Here is an 18,159-nt window from a genome sequence, read left to right on the forward strand (position 1 = left end):
CTCCTCAGAGCTCGGGCCTCTCCCAGGAACACGGAAGTGAAGTAGGAGGTTTACCCGGAGGCTTTCCCATCGCTGCAGCGTCAGGCCCATTTTGGTCTTGGTGTGGCCACGTGACGTGGCTCGTTCCTTTCCCTTGGGCCCAGCTTCCAGAGCTAAGATTTTATTTTAAACTTGGTCAGAAGAGTTTGGTTTTAATTATCTGCCTTCCTGAACTCCCGATAACTTCACGTTAAAAGCTTTCGTGGGGGGTTTCCTAGCCAGTCTCTGGTGTTCGGAGAAGTCTCCACATTTCACAAATCAAAGCCAGCCCTGTTCCGTCCCTTCCCAGGGTTTCCATCTGAATTCATGGTGCTCTTCGCTCTGTTCTTTTATTAGAAACAGGCCCCAACCCATGAGATTGTTATGGGAGAATTCAGGAGGTATGAGAGGAAGGAGCCTGCTTCTTGGTTTTGGAGCATTTTTTAAATTATGGTGCGTCTGGCTCGTCTTTCTTTTTACTTTCTGTTTTCTGTGTTCGCTTTGGTTTCTAAAGTCTCTGCTGCTGCAGGCCCCATTCACAATGTCTGTGGCCCCCAGTTGGGCCATAAAAGCTGTGAAAGTAATTCCTTCTCTGAGCCGTTTGCCTCTAGCTCAGACACACCAGAGAGCCCGGCCTCAGTGGCCATCAGGCGTTTGTTTTCAGTGGCGGCAGAGCAGCAGTCTCCAAGCAGAAGGTCCTCCTGAGACGTCCTGACTAGAGCACGTGCCACGGGACGTTGCTCTTAACCTGTAGGCTGCGTAGAAGGCTCGGGCCTCTCCTAAAATAAACGGCGTCACCATGGGCAGATGCGCCGTTCAGACCCGGCTCGAGAGTGGAGTGAGAGTTGCTGCCCCACGTCCACGGGGGGAGCTTGCAGGGAGAGATGGGCCTTTCCCAGAACACAGGCGAGGGGAACCCCGCTCCTGGCCTCCGAAGGGCGCAGATTGGCTGGGGCCCCAGGCCCTGTGTTCTGGGGCTTCTCCTCAGTCGCTGCCCATGGGGCCGACTCTCAGGCTCCGCTCTGGAGGGTCTTCGATGTCCTTCCCCAGCCTCTGACGCTGTCCTTTACTGCCCCCCCGCCCCGGCGAGACCACGTAGGCAAGCCCGCACTGCCCCGCCCCCTGCTCTCCAGACCCACTCCGTGCTTTCCCTGCAGGGACGGAGTCAGCTCTTCAGACTGAGACACAGTGTCCGGGTGACGGTGAACTGTGCTCAGTTTGAGTGACAGGAGGAGGAAGAGGGAAAATGGAAGTTAAGTCTCCACCAGTTCAGCCACTCTGCTCCTTTTACCCAAGAAACCCAAACTTTCTCTCCCTAAATCTAACCACTGTTTGTCAAACACCAGATTATCTAGGATATCAAGAAACCAAGCAAACCAGTAGTTTCTGGAAGTATGATCTAAATACCAAAGCCATTTTATCAGAAGCTGGGGATTGAGTCCCAGGTCCCGTACACTTTTAACCCACTTGCCCTCTGGCCTCCAAGAACTGTCTTCTCAGGCTAATTTCTGTTACGATGAGAACACCATCTCCTCCAGAAATCCCAGGTGTCTTCCTTCTTTGAAATGGTACTGTTTGCTTCATGGCAAACGGTGCTACCTCTACAACCTCCAACCGTGCTACCTCTATGGCCCCAAATCTTGTTTTCTGAGACTCTCACTCTTCTCTAAGGAGTTAGGTCACCTTCTCGGGACGTGGCTAAGGCGAGTCCTTGAAGGCAATGATAAAAAGCCTGAGGGTTCCAGAGGGCTCCAGGATTTGGGGGGGTGGCGCGGAGGGGGAGTACTAGAAGGATGGAGGGCGGGCTTGGAGGGACCCCTGTTTCCTCTGACACCTGGATCAGGTGACAGTCTACTCGTCACAACACCTGATGAAAGTTCATCCCAAAGAACTTGATAACACGCATCTTACATGCCTGAAGAGTACAACAAACAGCAGACTGTCCTGTTTGTTTTCAATTACCCCTGGCAGGTAGAGATAGGAGTGCCGCTCTTGGGCAGCCCCCGTAGGACGCACCGCCCTCCAGGCTGGCCTCTGGGGAGGGCTTGCCTGGGGCTGCCAGGACCCCGTGGGCTTTTTCTGATTGCTGCGTGGCAGTGCTAACCTATTTTCTGTGTCTTTAAGTTTTTGCCTGTTTGTATCTTGTATCAGCCTCCTCAGTAGAGGCCACTCAGTGTCACTGCATGCGATGCTGCCCTGTGAGAACTTCTGCTGGTGCGATGATGGCATCAGCAGCTCCGCAGTACTTCCAGGCCATCCCGAGTGGGAAAGGTTAGTTACCCGGTGCTCTGATAGGAGTCGGTCAGTGGAGATGAGTAGTACGCTTTGATACTACAGAATGGCTCAGACTGAGGCCTGGGAGAAGCCAGATTTCCCTGCCTTAATGAAAGGAAGAACTTTCTTCACTTAGAGAGGCCGCTGCCAGCGTCGGCACAGCAGACTGAAAGCTGGACATGTAGTAAAGTCTCCCCCCACGAATCACGTTCTTACAGAGAGGATGTTACCGCACCCTCAAGTGAGATCCCACAGTTGGGCACCACCGAGTTGGTAAACAGACACGTCTGTCGGTCACGTCGCCAGGCCCCCGTCTGCGCCCTGGGCACAGGTGTGCTTGGGTTTCTGTGGGAGAAGACGACCAAGGCGTGGGGCAAGCTGGCGAGGTTGTAAAGGGGTCGTTCTCCGTGCCTGGGGAGGGCGTGGGAGGCTCCCAGAGGCTCTCCCATGGGGGCGATGGAGCGTGAGAAAGGCCATTCTGCCCAGAAGCCGCGGGAGAGTGGACGGGAGCCTGTGAGCTCAGTCCCCGCCCTGCCCCACCCCGGTCTCCCAGGTCCTGAGTTAACTTGCTGCTCTAACCAGCAGCAGCCAGTGTGGTGCGTTCACAGCTGCGAAGCGAGGCGGAGCTGGCAGGGCGTTGAGGAGTCGCTGGTCTAGATGTCAGAACAGAGACTGGTTCCCAGGCCCAGCCGATGCTGAGGCTGGCAGGCCCCTTCCCGAAGGCTGAGCTGTTGGCTGGGTGTTTGGTGAGCAGTGCAGGCCCTGGGGGCGTCACTGGGAGTGAGGCGGTGGCCAAGCCGCAGGGAGGGGGGTGCGGGGAGACCTTGGATGTGTGTGTGTGCGCGTTTCCCGAGCATCATCTTCTCGTCCATTTCTGCCGGGAAGGGGCCCCCGGACTCCCCGTCTGCCCCGCGCAGCTCAGACGGGCCCATCGGCACTGCTCTCACACAGCTTCTCTGCTGCCCCTCCTCGGGGCCTCCCCTACGGGCCCTGCTCTCCGCGGTCCTTCAGTTCAGTAGGGCCCCTGGCGTTGCCTGGGATGGAGTCCGGCCTCAGTTACTCACGGGTCTGGGGCGTGTCCCATTGGGCAGTCCCCCTGAGCTGTGAATGCCCCCCACGCCCCCCGGGCACCACCAAGCCCAGCTCTCAGCACAGAGCTGGCAGGTGGGCATGGCCACCGGGGGAAACCTCAGCACCACTGAGCACACTGGAAGCGTTTTTATATATTAAGTAATTCTTGAGACGTGGCTAAAATTTAGTTTCTTTTTTGACAAAAGTCTTCAAGTCAGAGAAAAACAACCCTTAGTTAATGTTGGTAAAAGCAGTGATTGATGGGATATTATAAATGTGAGACAGGAGAATTCCTGAATCCCAGACTCACACGTTTTAGGGTGCCCGATTCCAGCATAGGAGAACGTTACAGACACAGCGCACGGTCTCTCACCGATTCCTCCGCCTCAGATGGGACACGTCTTCACATTAAAAAGCCCATGGTTAGTGGTGCTTAACCTGGGCTGCATGATGGGTCACCTGGGGGACTTTTTACAATTCGTGGAAGAAGGCCCAGCTCTAGGCCTGTGGAGAGAGAACTTCCCAGACTGAGGTTAGGCTGAGGACGTTTTGGAAAAGCCCACGAGAGGACTGATGAATGGAAGCCCCGGGTTCAAGACAGAAGTCCACGGGGAAAAGCCACCTTGCAGCGAGGTCACCTGGTTGGTCCCTCCAGCCAGCAGTGCTGGCGCTCTGCCCCCCTGGGCAGCTTCAGGGTGTGGTATGTGGGGCCCTCACGCGGTGTGACCTTCAACAGAGCAGTGTCCCCAGGCGACGGCCAGAGGAGCAGGGGTTCGCTGCTTCTGTTAGGTAATCGGGCCTGGTTTCTCGTCTTCCTTCTTTTGTCTGCCCTTGAGGATTTTGTTATTCTTTAACACCTCAAAGGAGGGAAAAAAAAATACATTTAAATCAATTGAGGTTTTTTTTGGCCTCAGTTCTTTTTATAAAAAAGTGGAGATAGAGGGTAAAGGTCATCTGTGATTAAAAATAAATGTAAAAGGCATAATCATTGTTGTTTGCAGCGACCATAGGTAGCCGAGCTCAGAGGTCAAATCTGTAAACTCCTTTCTTCTGAGATCTCAGTACTTTGTTACTCTTTTCGTTTTTTTACCACCATCCTAGGGGTGGGTGTGGGCCTTTCCCCCGCTCTCCTCTCCCTTCACTAGGGACCTGGGAGGAAGTGGGGACCGTCCTGGACCTTCACAGCCATGGATACCGTGTTCACACGGGCAGGGCCGAGGGTGTGAGTGGAGGGAGGTGGGTAGAATGGACGCTGAGATCCAGAGAGGCAGCCTGTCACACAGGCCCAGGCAGTCCTGGGACACAGGACGGCTTGGTAGGTGGCAGGGCGGGTGATCATTTCACACGTTGCTGGACTCCAGTTTAATGAGATGTGCTCCCAAAGCCTCAAGTCTCGCAAGTTATGGGCACAGGCGTGGGCGCGTAGCCGAGGAGCCTTTTCTCACACTGTGAGGCTGCACCCCTGTCTTCAGCCGTGAAGCTGAGATGTCTGATTTGAAGAGTACATTTGTAAACGGAAATAATAAATGTCAGTCCCTTGCTAATGCTGATTTTTTTGTTTGTCTCTTGTTTCTCCAGCATGAACGACTTTCTAGGTAAGACCTTGCCTGCCTCACACTCGTGAGTAGACGCATGTGTGGTTGCACGTGGTTTTGCCTAGTGTAACAGCCTCTCTCCATCCTCCCGTCTCATTTCCACAGCCCCACAGTCACAAGCGGCTCCCTTCGGCCCCCGCACGGGCCCCTCTGTCCAGTCACGCTGCATCCCACCTCCATGTTGGTTCCCTGAGCACCGTGCCCGCTCCCCCCAGCCAGGGCTAGGGAGACATTAGTGTCCTCACCTTCGTGTAGCGTACAGATGACTGGACAGGCCGTCTCAGGGGCGGGATGGAAGTACAGAAGGGCACTCAGGGCAGAGGAGAGGCCAGCCTGACTGGCTGGTTCAGGGAGCCTGACACTGTTCCCTGTACCCACATGGGGCCCAGGAATAGTTTATCCAGTGAACCAAAGACCTGCTTTGCAGTTGCTGAAAAGTTAAGCATATCAGAGTTTGGGGAATGATCCTCTGTAATTTTTCACCTAGTACCTAAGGGTACAAAATTGATCTTGCTGAAGAATAAAATAAAATAATAGAGACTGGGACTTCCATGGTGGCGCAGTGGTTAAGAATCTGCCTGCCAATGCAGGGGACACAGGTTCAAGCCCTGGTCTGGGAAGATCCCACATGCTGCAGAGCAACTAAGCCCCTGCGCCGCAACTACTGAGCCTGCGCTCTAGAGCCCACGCGCCGCAGCTACTGAGCCTGCGCTCTAGAGCCTGTGAGCCACAACTGCTGAGCCTGCGCGCCTAGAGCCCATGCTCCACAACAAGAGAAGCCACTGCAATGAGAAGCCTATGCGCTGCAGCGAAGAGTAGCCTCTGCTCGCTGCAACTAGAGAAAAGCTCGCGTTATTTTATTATTATAAAATAATAGAGAATGTGGAGCCAGAGTTTGAATCTCCCATTTTCCACTGTTCCTCTGATGACGAAATTAAGAGGAGATTGGGAAGATGTAGTTACAGGATACCATAGGGCAAATGAGTTTCATAATTTGTTTAATAATTGAGCTGGTTCTACCTTATTAATATATTTTAAAATTTACAAACTTGCATGTATTCTTCCTTTGCTTGCCCTCTCACCAAGAACCAGCTTAGGATAAATATAATTTCCAACTAACCCAGCAGAAAATTCGCTTTGCAAAATTGGTGGAGAGTGGTGTTTTGTTTGCTACAGTTAATTTCTTGTGAACTCTGTTACATTATAATGACCATTTGTGAAAATAAATTTCCCTGCAGACTTCAAAATATGCTATAAAACTGTAGCAGTTAAAACAGTGAGATTCTAGAACACAGTCGACAGCCCCCAAAAGTCATGTATGACTTTCCAACTCAGTGGAGAAAGAATCATTCTAATTACGTAAAATTTAAAATCTCTGCTATTAAAAGAGACAAAAAGGAAAGTAGGGAAAAACATTTTTTGCAACCTATGTTAGATAGTTTTAAAAGCCCCCGTGTATGTAGGATGCTCCTGCAATATAATGAGGCAAAGATTAACAAAGGCTATGAATAGGCCCTTCAGAAACTAAGGTAAATAATCAAAGGTATTGAACCTCCATAATGATTTTAAAGCATTAAAATGAACAACAATAAGATATTTCTCCTATTGGATTGAAAAGTTTTAAACCTCTCTAGAGGGCAGTATGGTAACATATATATCTGCATTTAAAATATTATTTATCTCTTGACCAAACAATTCCACTGCTAAGATTTTATCCTAAGAAAATAACAAATACACTAAGATTTACAGACAAGTCTTATTGTAGCATTATTTACAGTAGCTAAAAAATTTCAAACAATATGTGTCTGTCAATAGAGGATTAAACTGTCATACAGCCATACAGTGGAAGGCTACGCAGTCATTTTTTTTTAACGCGGCAAATGTGTTTTTACTTACATGGTGAGATGCCTGCAGTCGTGAGTGCGTAGGTATAGGGGAGAGACCACAGAAGGTATTCTCTGGTTTTATTTACAGAAATATTTATTTTGACATCCCTGTTTAACATCCTGCAAGGATATGAACTGAACTGTTGGTAGAGATTGTTCCTTGGGCAGGACCGTGGGGTGACTTTCACTTTCTATTTTAGACACTTTAGTTCCAATGCTTAAACTGTTCAACATGCATGTATTGCTTTTGCAATCAGGAAAGTCAATAAAGAGATTTCTATTTACAAAAGATTTTTTAACTATGAGAAGGAAAAGAATGCAGTAGAAAATGTTGTAGGACTGAGCACCTCTGTGAGGAAAAGACAGCCCTTGGTGTCATCAGCAGCTTTGCCCCCACCCCTGCTCAGCCTCTTCTGGTACCTAGTCCACCCCCACCCCCACCCCCGCGTGGCCCCTGCAGGACAGGAACGCGGGCGGAAGCTCCGCAGCTGGGGCTCTTCACACCGCCCGGTTCAGGGGTAGAGCCCTGGAGGGCTGGTTTGCACGTGGCCCTTCCGTGGGCCGCCTTTTAGCTTGGAAAGAGCAGAGTGCCAGAAAACTAGGAGCCAGTGTGAAGGACCAGGGTGCCAGTCATCCGTCCACTTAAGCAGGAGGTCAGCTGAGAGGCCCTTGACTCATGGACCAGTCAGTACTGGGACGAAGCCACCGTCCGCCCCGAAAGTGCAGTCGCTACGAGACATGAAGTCCTGTCACAGGTGTGGCGTCCAGAGGAGAGGGTGCAACGCGAGCTGTCCCGGCACCGGGTGGCGCCCCCGACACCTCTGGGGGTCCAGCCGGCCTGCTGAGCCCAGGTTGCCACCCTCACCCACCCCTGCTTGCAGCTCCAGGCCCGTGTGTTTCTGGCTCATTGGCACTTCATTGGAACCATTTTCTAAGAGCCACTGAGATCCCAGAAACTTCTGCGTTTAAAAGCATGCTCTTGAGGGAAGCTGTTTGGCCCTAAGCTAATTTGAGAAGCTCTGCGCTTGCCGTCGGCACACAGCCACACCACCGACCTCCCGAGTCAGCTCCATGCTGGGTGGGTGCTGGCCTCCTCCCCCGAGCAGTGCCCTCGGCAGGCGGGGAGGCCCGGGCCTGTTCTGGCCAGAGTGCTCAAGCACATCTTAGGAAAGGCGCCCACCGCCCTTAAGCATCACCTCCCTCCACCTTTTCGTTCTCGGAAGCCACTTGTACCTTTACTGTGTCTCCCACAGGTTGGAATTGGGAGGCAGTGACGCCAGCAGCGAGCGGGCCTCGGCCAGAGCCCGCCGGGAGGCCCGCGAGGCCCGCCTGGCCACCCTGAGCAGCCGCGCGGGGGAAGACAGCAGCAGGGACTACAGAAAGGTGGGGGCTCCCGGGTCCCCGCGCAGGGGTCCCCTCCACTCGACCCTCCTGCCTCTTCCTTGCTGAGAGGCGGGAGGGAAGGTGCTCCAGCGACAGATGCTAACGGCCAGCACATTTACCCCCCTCTCAACCAGCTGAATGAAGACCCCTTCACGTATTGCTCTCAGTGCAGTAAAAATGCGCCTAAGTCAGATATTTAGAGGTGTAGGAAAAAGTAAGGGTTAAGAATTGTGGAAAGGGAAATAAGAGTAATGCTGGTTGCCTGGGCCCGGAGAATCACTTGATGGACTCTGATATTTTTAACAAACACGTGCTTTTAATGAGGTCCTGTGAACGTCAACCAGATACTTCTCGGCAACGGTAAATAGTAACAGTCTGGTTTGGGGGGTTTCCATCATTTTATGTTGCGTTGCCTTTGGTTCTTGAGGGAGAGAACCCAGCTCCAGGGACGGCTCAAAAACCTGCCCTTTCAAGTGCTTAAGATGCCAGGAAAAAACTTTTTTGTTAAGAAAATGTTTTGTTGAACAGAACTTGGCTAAGATGGATACACAGGAGGGCGGCTCCAAAAGGAAGCCTCTTTTGTGTGGGAGCCACGTCTTTAAGCCATGCGCATGCCCTCCCTGCTGGAGGTGGTGGACGGCCTTCCCTGCCCCACCCCACCTCCTGGGCAGTAACACTGTTGGCAGTGGAGCATCATTTGTGTTCAGCACCTGGGACCTCAGGGTTCCAGCGGCAGGAGAGCCAGAGCCCTTGGCTGAATATCCTCTGTCCCTGGGCCCTTCTGTCTTCCTGCTCCGCCCACAGGGTGGGGACCTGACTCCATCCTCTCCCTCCCCCAGCTCTACGAGGGCGCCCTGACCGAAAACCAGAAACTGAAGACAAAACTTCAGGAGGCCCAGCTCGAGCTGGCAGACGTGAAATCCAAGCTTGAGAAGATGGCCCAGGTGAGGAGGGGGAGAGGGGAGGGGGCGAGGTAATCAGGTCAGCCCTCCCCCTCCCAGAGATTTGGTTTGGGGTTCACACCGCGTTGAACTTAAAATTGGAAACTGATGGTCCGGTGGACCGTTCCTGGCCCCCGAGTGCTAGTAATTACTCTTACGGGTCATCTGCTCATTTCTCAGCGGAGAGCGTGGGCCAGCGTCAGGGCTTGGTCGTGGGCAGTGTGTGCCTCCTGCCTTGTCGGTCGTGGTTTGGTCACAGCAAACCCAGGACGAAGGTGTCATTGGGACGTTGGGTTCCGTCCTGCAGCACCTGTGCCGGAACAAGGAACCAGATAAAGCTCTTCCTCTCGCTGCCAGGCCTGCTTTCAGTAGTGGCACAGAGCGGGCGGTGCACTCACCGCCAGGGAGATAGACCCTCACTGAAGGCTGGCGCGAGCCCTGTCTTGGGTTATTGCTGGGTCAGCAGGAAGCCGCCTGGAGGCCTGGGGATGAGAATTTGGACTGTCACCGGGAAGCTCAGATGAAGACCAGAGCTGGCTGTCGGTTCCACCCCAGGGTGGGATCCAAAAGCAGAGACGAAAGCGCTGGGATCGACGGCAGTGAGCATGTGGGGCTTGGGCCAGTGCCTTCCCAACACCCCCGGGCAGGCAGGGGTGCTGGCGCCCGAGGGGCTGCGCTTTCCTGAAGGGCTCGGCCAGCGCAGAGTGGGCCTGTCCTGGGAGCTGCCCGTCCGTCATTGTCATCGTGGAAGGGCCCCGCCTGGTTGTGGCGGCCGGGGCCAACTTGGTCCTGAACCAGCACGGGCTGGTCCTGCCAGGAGCCACGGCCCGCCCGCCCCGCTCCCTCCTCTGCAGAAGCCCCAACAGTGCATCCTTTGAGCTTTGGGGTCTCGGCTTTGGAGTCGCGAGCCGGGGACACAGATTGCACAGAGGGCATTGAAAATAACCTCAGCCTTTTAGCCTCTGGGGAAGAGCATTGACTTTCTAGCCACCTGCTTTGCTGGGTGTGTTGGAATATACTGAGTTTTGCCAAATACAAGTTACTAGAATTCAGAAGAAACGGTGGTGCTACAGACCAAGCCTCTGCTCTTTACCAAAATTGGACCGTTCAGCAGGACAGTGGAGGGGAGGCCTGTCGACCCCACACATCCGTGTGGAAACAGTTAGCACGTGCACACACGGCGTGTTCCCATGAAAGGTCCACCCGAACTCGGAGGGGTTAGGGTTAAAACAGGGCAAAACAAAATTAGTTCTTTGTCGAAGAGAACTAGTTAAGTTCTGTTTGTGTAGGTGAACCAAGTAGTGAAATCGGCACAGCTTCTGCGCTGCTCAGGCTTAGGGAAGAGAGGCTTGTGGTGTAGACAGGCCGCGGCTGTGACCTTCAGAGCAGATGGTGAGAGCCCAGGACCGGAGCCAGAAATCCCAGTTTACTGCCAGTTCCAGCTAGTCCTTAATTTTTTGAAAAAGAAAGACCAGCGTAATTTCTGTGCTTATTAAATGTTTCCATGCCTGGTACTAGGCATAAAAGTAGTCACTCTGTCGTCATTAACTATCTATTGATTGTAAGAAATTCTGCCCAAAAGGGACTCAGGGGTCATTTCCCTGCCCTTCTTAAGAGTCGTTCCCTGAAGCTGTTCTCTGCTTTGTAGCTGTGGCGGCTAAATGTTTTTAGCTCCTCTGCAAAATTTATATTAAAGTAGAAGATGATCCAGAATCAAGTTCTAATCTTACCTGGAAGCCCAGTGTATAAAACAGAAAAAGTTCTGTCCAAAGCAGGGCAGGTCCCGTGAATGGACCCCTGAGAGGCTCTGGCAGCCCGTCCTCCCTGAAAATCGCAGCCTCGGTCCCCAAAACAGAAGGAGCAGAGCGGGAAGGGGTCACTCAGAAGAGTGCCTGGCGCTCAGGCTTTACAGGAGGAAAGGCACTTTCATTCCCTCTGGGCCTGAGATTCGAGAAAGAGGTGAGGCAGGGGCGGTGAGGGGGGAGAAGATGGTTGGCCTTTGTGTGTGTGTGTGTGTGTGTGTGTGTGTGTGTGTGTGTGTGGTGTGTGGTGTGTATGTGTGTGTGTATATGTATTGTGTGTGTGGTGTGTGTGTGTGTGTGTGGTGTGTATGGTGTGTGTGTGTGTGTGTGTGTGTGTGGTAACGCCTCTGCACTTGTGACCGTGTCACACTCCTGGGAGCACTGCTGCTGCCTCCACTCCCGGTGGGGATTCTGTGAACTCGGAAGGGCGGCGACTTCGTCTCTGTGACATCAGGACCCGTGGGTTGGGCCACATGTCGGGGCGCCCGGTGGGGCTGGACTAGACGGGCCCTCTGGCCCTGAGACACTCCAGTAACAATGTGTTCCTTCCGTTTGCACCAGCAGAAACAAGACAAGACTGCCGACCGGTCGTCGGTGCTGGAGATGGAGAAGCGGGTGCGTGTGCGTGGGGGGAGGACACCGTCTGAAGGAGGCGGGCGCCTGCGCATCCCATCCCGGGGGGCGTCTCTCCTCTCTGCCTGACTCTGGAGAGCAGTTCGGTTGCTGGTGCTTCGGTCTCCTGAGAGCTCGGGGCGGGAGGGTCCTCAGGGGGCCGTCTGCGTCGCCCTGGGAAAGCGGAACTGCGCAGGCTCGCCTGCCACGGCGTGTGGTCCAGGCCTCTGGACCCTTCCCGTCCCTTTGAACAGAGGGGGAGCTTCAGCAGGACCCTCTGCCCCAGGTCGAGGTCTCAGGACTCCAGCCCTAAGAAGAGCAGACATCCTGCTGGCCCTGACCGAGGTGGGGCAGCTCCGGGCCAACTGCTGACCCCCGCTGACCCCTCTCAGAGTGTCTTTCTGGGGTTGACATTCTCGGGTTGGGAAAACTCAGATTTATCGATGAACCCTAGCTTTGACTTGACCCTGGGCATGTAATGGGTTCCCATCTCCCCCGGTTGTGTTTAATTTGGAAAGCAGCTAAGTTTTATCCCCATGGCTTTGGGGTCCGGATAAGTTGGGGTGGGGTGGGGGGCAGGGTTTTGACTCCTTTCCAAATCTGTCAGATGTTCAGCAGTTTGGTTGTGTTGAACAGGAGAGGCGAGCCTTGGAGCGGAAGATGTCGGAGATGGAGGAGGAGATGAAGGTATGGAGAGGCGCGCTTGCCGTATGCCTGCACCCAGGCCTGCGGGCGGGTCAGGGCAGCCCGTGAGGGGTGCGGGCATGGTGAGGACGAGGCGAGCCTGTGCGCGGCCCCTACTCTGGCTCTCAGCTCGCCCGGCGCCCCTGGGGCCCCTCACAGCCCCTCTGGGGACAGACGTGGCCTTTGGTGTAAGGGGATGTCGTGCATCAGGCTGGAGGCAGACCTGAGCGGAACTCGTAAGGTTTTCTCAGCAGCAGCTTCATCCCGAGGGAGGGACAGGTGAAAGTCCGAAGCCAGGTCCTCAGCTCCTGGCCCTGGGGGAGAGCCTGGGAAGCGGAGCCGGGAAGGCACGCGGGTGGAGCCAGTCCTCCATGGAGGGCAGGCTGGTTCTGCTGTTGGTCTCCTGCCCCGCCCTTGCCCCTGGAATATTCAGCCACATCTCCCTCCCCGGGGACGGTGACCATCGGGCAGCGCGTCCTGGGAGCCGCACTTGCGCTGCCCAGGGGAGGGGAGAGGGAGTGCATGTGGGAGTGCATGGACCCGGGCCTCAGGGCTGCAGCGCGTGGGGCCGCCGCGGTGGCTGGGTGCCGCTTGGCTGCTTTCCTCCCTCGGCGGATCTTCCCCCGTGAAACACATGCCTCTGGCTCCTGGAAGTGTGAGCAGAGCCCTCAGGCCAGGAGCCCTCTGCGAGAGACGTTTATTGCTCCCATGGCCTGAGAAGGTTGGTTCTTTACTGAAAAAAGTTGCTCAGGGCTCAACAAGGTCAAATGCCCGGAATCCTGTTGGTCTGCGTGGCTGCTGCACGCGGGAGGGGCAAGCCCTGTGCGCGCTCCACGCTCCCCATCCTGGACGTGCCGGGACGCCCACACGCGGTGTCAGGCAGTGCCGCCTACGTCTCAAGAACAGCCAGAAGCAAAAATAGCTGGTGGTTTTGCTTCTCCAGCTGCTGGTTTCTCTAGGCCCACCTCACCTGCCACTCAGAGCACGTTCGCAGGCTGGACAGGTCTGAATGGCAGGTCCACAGCTCACGGTTGTGCAGGGGCTCCTCCATTTTTGAAGGCCTTGTGTTGTACTATCTGTTGGCAACTAACAGGATGCTCATTAAGAAATGGCCCGAACGCTGATCAGGAGCGTGGATAAGGCCCGAGCTGTTGCCTTGTAGGGCCCTTGAGGGCCCAGGCCGCCTCGTACCCTCCAGCCGGGAGGTGCTTTCTCATCCATTCAGCCCCACACGAGGGCCAGATTGCAAGCCGAGGGGGAGCAGCTGGGTTCCCCCCCACCCCTGATTCCCTCTCTGAGTACAGAGGCGCCAGGCACCCTTGGGGCCATGGGCTGGGGCAGGTGCGTCTTTCTCTCTGTCTCATCAGCCTCTCGGGCTGAGATTTCATGAACGAGGTCGTGAGTCCTTTTCTTTCCTCAATGGAGGTCAGGTACATGGAAGCTCGTGCCCCGCTCAGCCCCGGGTCGTGTGCTGGCCCACCTCAAATTCAGGCGGAGCCCGGCCATGACCGTCTAGGCCCCATACCAGTAGGTATACTGATTGAAAGCCAATCTTCTTTTAGTTAAAAAATTTCTTCATGAGTCAGCTGCCCTTGTTCTGCATTGCTAGTCGCAGACCCTTGGGGGAGAAGCTCCTGCCGGCTCAGCCCTGAGCACGTTCGCTCAGCTCGAAGCCCGGCCAGGTGAGCAGACAGCCCCGCTCCACCCAGGGACTGGGGGGGCCGTGCCAGCCGCCCGCCAGCCGACCTGGACCCTCTTTGGGGACAGAGGCTTCAGACGTACAGGCTCAAGCATCGTGAAGCTGGCGTGCTGGCTGCAGGAGGCTCGGGATGCTTGGTCAGCTCTCGGGCCCTGCACGCAGACAGCAGTCGTGGGGACACGCGTGGGCACTCGGTAGCCGGCCGCAGCACAGGTGCTGGCCGCACCCGGGCCCGGTTGAGCTGAGGGCGAGTGGAGCTGGTCCAGTTTGTACAGATGCTCAGCCCCTCCGGGAGTGGCCCACAGGGAGCAGGGGCTGTGGCCTCCAGTGAGCCCTGAGGAGCCGGGCGCTCAGGGACAGAGAGGGACTCGGGCCTGTTCCCCGCCTCCGGGAGCCGTAAGGTGGGCTCGCGCGTGGGGTGTGGGGCTCCGTGGTGGTGACACAGGCTGCGCCTTTCTGGTCTTTACTTGGGAAGGTAGGTGTTTATGGACTCTCCCCAGGAGAAGTGCACGCGGGCTGGGCTGGAGCGGGGTCGCGTCCCAGCCTCCGCCAGGCGTGCGGGTCAGCATGCCTGCGTCGGGCGGAGAGCTTTCCCGTGGCGCCTCCTCCCCTTGCCCCAGGCCCGCGCATGGGAGGAGATTGAGATGAGATTGCTCTCGGATTTTTCAATCTCCTTGCCCTGGCAGCCTGCCCGGCCACCCTGCTCTGTGCCCTCCCACCGCCTCCCCACCACGCCTTGTTCTCAGCCTCGCTCCCACGGCAGCTTCCTGCCTTTATGGCCACATTCTTCCCCCTCTGCCTGCCTGTGCACAAGTTCACCGGAATCGTCCTCCTAGTTTAACGTTAATTACCAGGAGGCAAGGACCGCTTCACGTAAGGACCGTGACTGCCTTGAAAGCTTCGGTCCAGTGTCGACCCAAAGAAGGGTGAGAGTCAGGGACTCTCCATTGGTTCTTAAATTTGGTCCCGCAGGCTGCCCCACGACCTTCTCTGTCCTCTCCCGGCCGCTGCAGGCTGCTCAGAACTGTGTGGCTACCCTCCCTTTTCCCACGGTGGCGATGCTGCCTCTGTGGGGAAAGAGATGCAGCCGTTTGTCTCTGCTTGTTTTTCCTTTTCACTGTTTTCATCTTCATGCTGCCTTTCATTTTCTTGCTTCTTTCACTCCCAAACAGCTATAACTCCTCCCATCTTTCATTTCTGTCCTTCCTGTCCACGTGGGCAGGAGAGACTTCCTCTGGTGCCCGGCGACCTGTCTGTAGTCACCACAGCCCACAGGATTGTCATCTCTGTCTGTGAAGCCCCGTTCGCATGACAAGACCGTTCTCTCTCCCAGAGCTTGTGGCCTCAGCTTCAGGGTCAGAGAACTCTTAGGAAGGACTAGTGACAGGAAGCAGGCCTGGATAGGACTCAGTTTATTGCCGGCTTTAGATCCTTCGTGGGACACGGGGATTGGGAAGCATGGCTTTGGGCGGGTTGTTCTGTTCCATTTGCAACACATGCTAACAGCTGGACTGGCAAGGGTATCGGTCACCGGTCCAGTTTCGTTGGACACGATGCCCTCCACCTTTGTGCAGAGCTGTGATTCCACGCAGGAGGCTGTCTGTGGCAGCTTTAAGTAGCTCCCAGCCTCTCTGTGACCCGGGCAGAGACAGTATAATCTGCCATGGGTTCCCTGGTGCATACCCTCCCGGAGCAGGTGGGGGCAGGTGGGCAGTTCTTGATCCTGGAACAGGCGTCCGGGCAGCAGAGGAGGCCTGGCGATGATACTTCCAGGAAAGGTAGAGGGTCTTCTGTAGGTGCGCCTCCCACAGAAAACACTTCAACAACAGGCCCTCTCTTCTTTGCCTCGTTCCATTTTTTTAAATGAGAAATAAATGAGGTAATAGAAAGACACAGAAAGAAAACAAGTGGGAGTAGGGGGCCAAGTATGGGGCGGGCGGAGGAGAGGAGCGGAGAGCAGGGCAGCAGCTGGACTTGGGAGAAGCTCCGGGCGCCCTGGGCCGCGCCCCCCCCCCCCCCACCATTCCTCTGGCCTCTCTCCTTTCCCTTCTTGCATGCGAACTAAAAGCAAAAACAAAACGTCAACAAAATGTCAATGTGATTTCTTTGTCCCACTTTTCTCTCCTCTGGTCCGTCTTGTCTCTGTCTGCTTGTCTGTCCCTCGTGTCTCACTCTCTGCAGAACCTCCACCAGCTAAAACAGATTCAGACCTTGAAGCAGATGAACGAGCAGCTGCAGGCCGAGAACAGGGCCCTGACCCGGGTTGTGGCCAGACTCTCGGAGGCCATCGAGGGCTCGGACCCCCAGGGGCTCTAGGCCTGCCCCCTCCTCCCCTCCTCCACTCCAGGCACGTTCCCTCTTGTTGTTGGTCCCGGGCTCTGCGCTCGGCCCCCAGAGCCTGCACGCGGGTTCCTGTGAAGGTCGGTGGTCTGCAGAGGCGGCATGGGCCGGGGCGACCCAGGGCCGGGGCCTGGCCTGGGCTGCCGTTGGTTTGGTGAGACTCTTCCCCTAGAGACGGAGCACAGGTCACTCAGCCAGACGGGTCCACGCCTACTTGTGTGTGGACGCGCACACGTTTCTGGGGGGAGGTCAGGGTCTCGATCAACAGCAGTCCAAGTGCAACCTAGTCCCTGGAGCAGTCGGGTTGCGCCTGGGGTGACGGTGGCCAAGGGCAGGGGCCACACATTCCAGACCCCTGGGGGCTCGAGCACATTTGTGCCAGACACCCCTCAGAGGCCAAGGCCCGGGTGTCTGTTCAGAGCTCCCCTGCTGGTTCTGTTGTGCAGCTGGGCTGAGAACCGCGGCCCCAGGACCTGACAAGAACGAGCGCTGGGGGGGCACTGACCCAGCCCCGCTCCGTCCACCCCCTGCTGGGTCTTTCCATCCCTCTCCCTTCTTGGTGGGTGTTGCCCTCCTCCTTGTCACAGATCTGGGCCTGGGGATGTGCCCTCCCACGGCCAAACCCCCAGCCCCACTGCCAGCAGGGGGCTTGCCGAGGAGGCGGCAGGGGAGCGGGGGCTCGTCTTCACCGGAGAACCAGAAAATGCATCTTCTGCACTTGACGCCTGTCCCTGGATGTGGGTCTGCAGACAGGCTCGCAGATGTGGCTCGTTTTCTCACCGCGGCGGCGTGAGGGGTCCTCACTGCTGAGCGGTCTCACTCTCTGATATGAGTTTTTAATTTGTAGCAACAATCCAATTAGTCCTGACCCAGGCCTGTTCTTCTTTGTGCCCGTTTGCTGTGTCTTCGGGGTCAGTAGCTGGCAACTAGTACCCACTAGATCTGAAGCACCCGAATTACTGTCGGGTGGAGCGGATATCCTGCTGGAGACGCTGTGACACAGAAACTTGAGAGGGAGGTGGCCCGCGGCCCCGAGCAGCCTGCCGGCCCTCCTCGTGACAGCACGTCAGGGCCAAGCTTCACGCCAGGAGATGAGCCAGCTTTGACCTGGGGCGGACGGGGCCCCCGGAAGATGGCCCGGTTTTCTCGGTTTCCTCCTGGTGGGGAGAGCGTGAGATCAGGAGGGCTGGTGACCCTGGAGGCGGCTGTCGTCTGAGGGCCTGTGCTGAGCCCTGTACTCGCCCTTTCTCATTTATTCCCCATAACAGTCACTTTTCCTATGGGAAAAACCAAGTCACAGAAGAAGTAACTTGCCCGAGGTCACTTGGAGGGTACGGGGCGGGCAGGCCAAGGACATCAGGCTCCGGGCCGGCTGCGCACCCACCGCCTGGCAGCCCTGGTGTGGGGCGAGGGGGCAGCCTGCGGCCCCTCAGTGCCGACTCCTCAGCAGGGCCACGCAGAGAGGCCCGCCCGGGTCACGGAGAAACCCACAGAAGGCGCGTGGGGATTCCGTGGGGTCAGGTTCCAGCATCCACAAGCGCCGTCTTCCCGGAGCCGGGCCGTTGTGTGCGCGTCGCCGTGTCTGTGGGCCCTTGAGAGGTGGGCGTTGCTCAGAGACCACGCGGCTTTGGACCTGGGCCTTCGCCACCCAGCCCCTTCCAGGAGGAGCTGCCGTCCCCACCGACGGGCGCTCGGGAGGGCCGGCCTCCCCCCGGGGCCGCTGCAGCGTCGGGACCCCGCGCCGCACGCTCCTCACCCAAGGTTGGAAGAGGTGACGTTGGAGAGGAGCTGCTTCGTTCTCTTTGTCCTTCCTGTCAGACTGCGGCAAACCGGGCACTTAGAAGCGGGGAAGCT

The 18,159-nt window shown here is 56.3% G+C and overlaps 1 protein-coding gene across 19 annotated transcripts in view; it reads left to right on the forward strand.

Annotated features, from left to right (window-relative positions):
- The window catches only part of PPP1R12B (protein phosphatase 1 regulatory subunit 12B), a 208,429-nt gene that overhangs the window by 172,188 nt on the left and 18,082 nt on the right, over positions 1-18,159 (forward strand). For 16 of the 19 annotated variants that reach the window (XM_067729929.1, XM_067729930.1, XM_067729916.1 and 13 more), the window contains 6 exons: positions 4,942-4,958; positions 8,098-8,227; positions 9,067-9,171; positions 11,532-11,585; positions 12,219-12,269; positions 16,147-16,312. In XM_067729929.1, coding sequence (XP_067586030.1) covers positions 4,942-4,958; positions 8,098-8,227; positions 9,067-9,171; positions 11,532-11,585; positions 12,219-12,269; positions 16,147-16,281 — 492 coding nt within the window. In that variant the 3' untranslated portion in view covers positions 16,282-16,312. The remainder of the gene's footprint in view (positions 1-4,941; positions 4,959-8,097; positions 8,228-9,066; positions 9,172-11,531; positions 11,586-12,218; positions 12,270-16,146; positions 16,313-18,159) is intronic. The other 3 variants (XM_067729924.1, XM_067729926.1, XM_067729927.1) reach the window with 3 other exon arrangements.

Source organism: Pseudorca crassidens, chromosome 2 (assembly GCF_039906515.1).
Source record: "Pseudorca crassidens isolate mPseCra1 chromosome 2, mPseCra1.hap1, whole genome shotgun sequence".
Classification (NCBI taxonomy): domain Eukaryota; kingdom Metazoa; phylum Chordata; class Mammalia; order Artiodactyla; family Delphinidae; genus Pseudorca; species Pseudorca crassidens.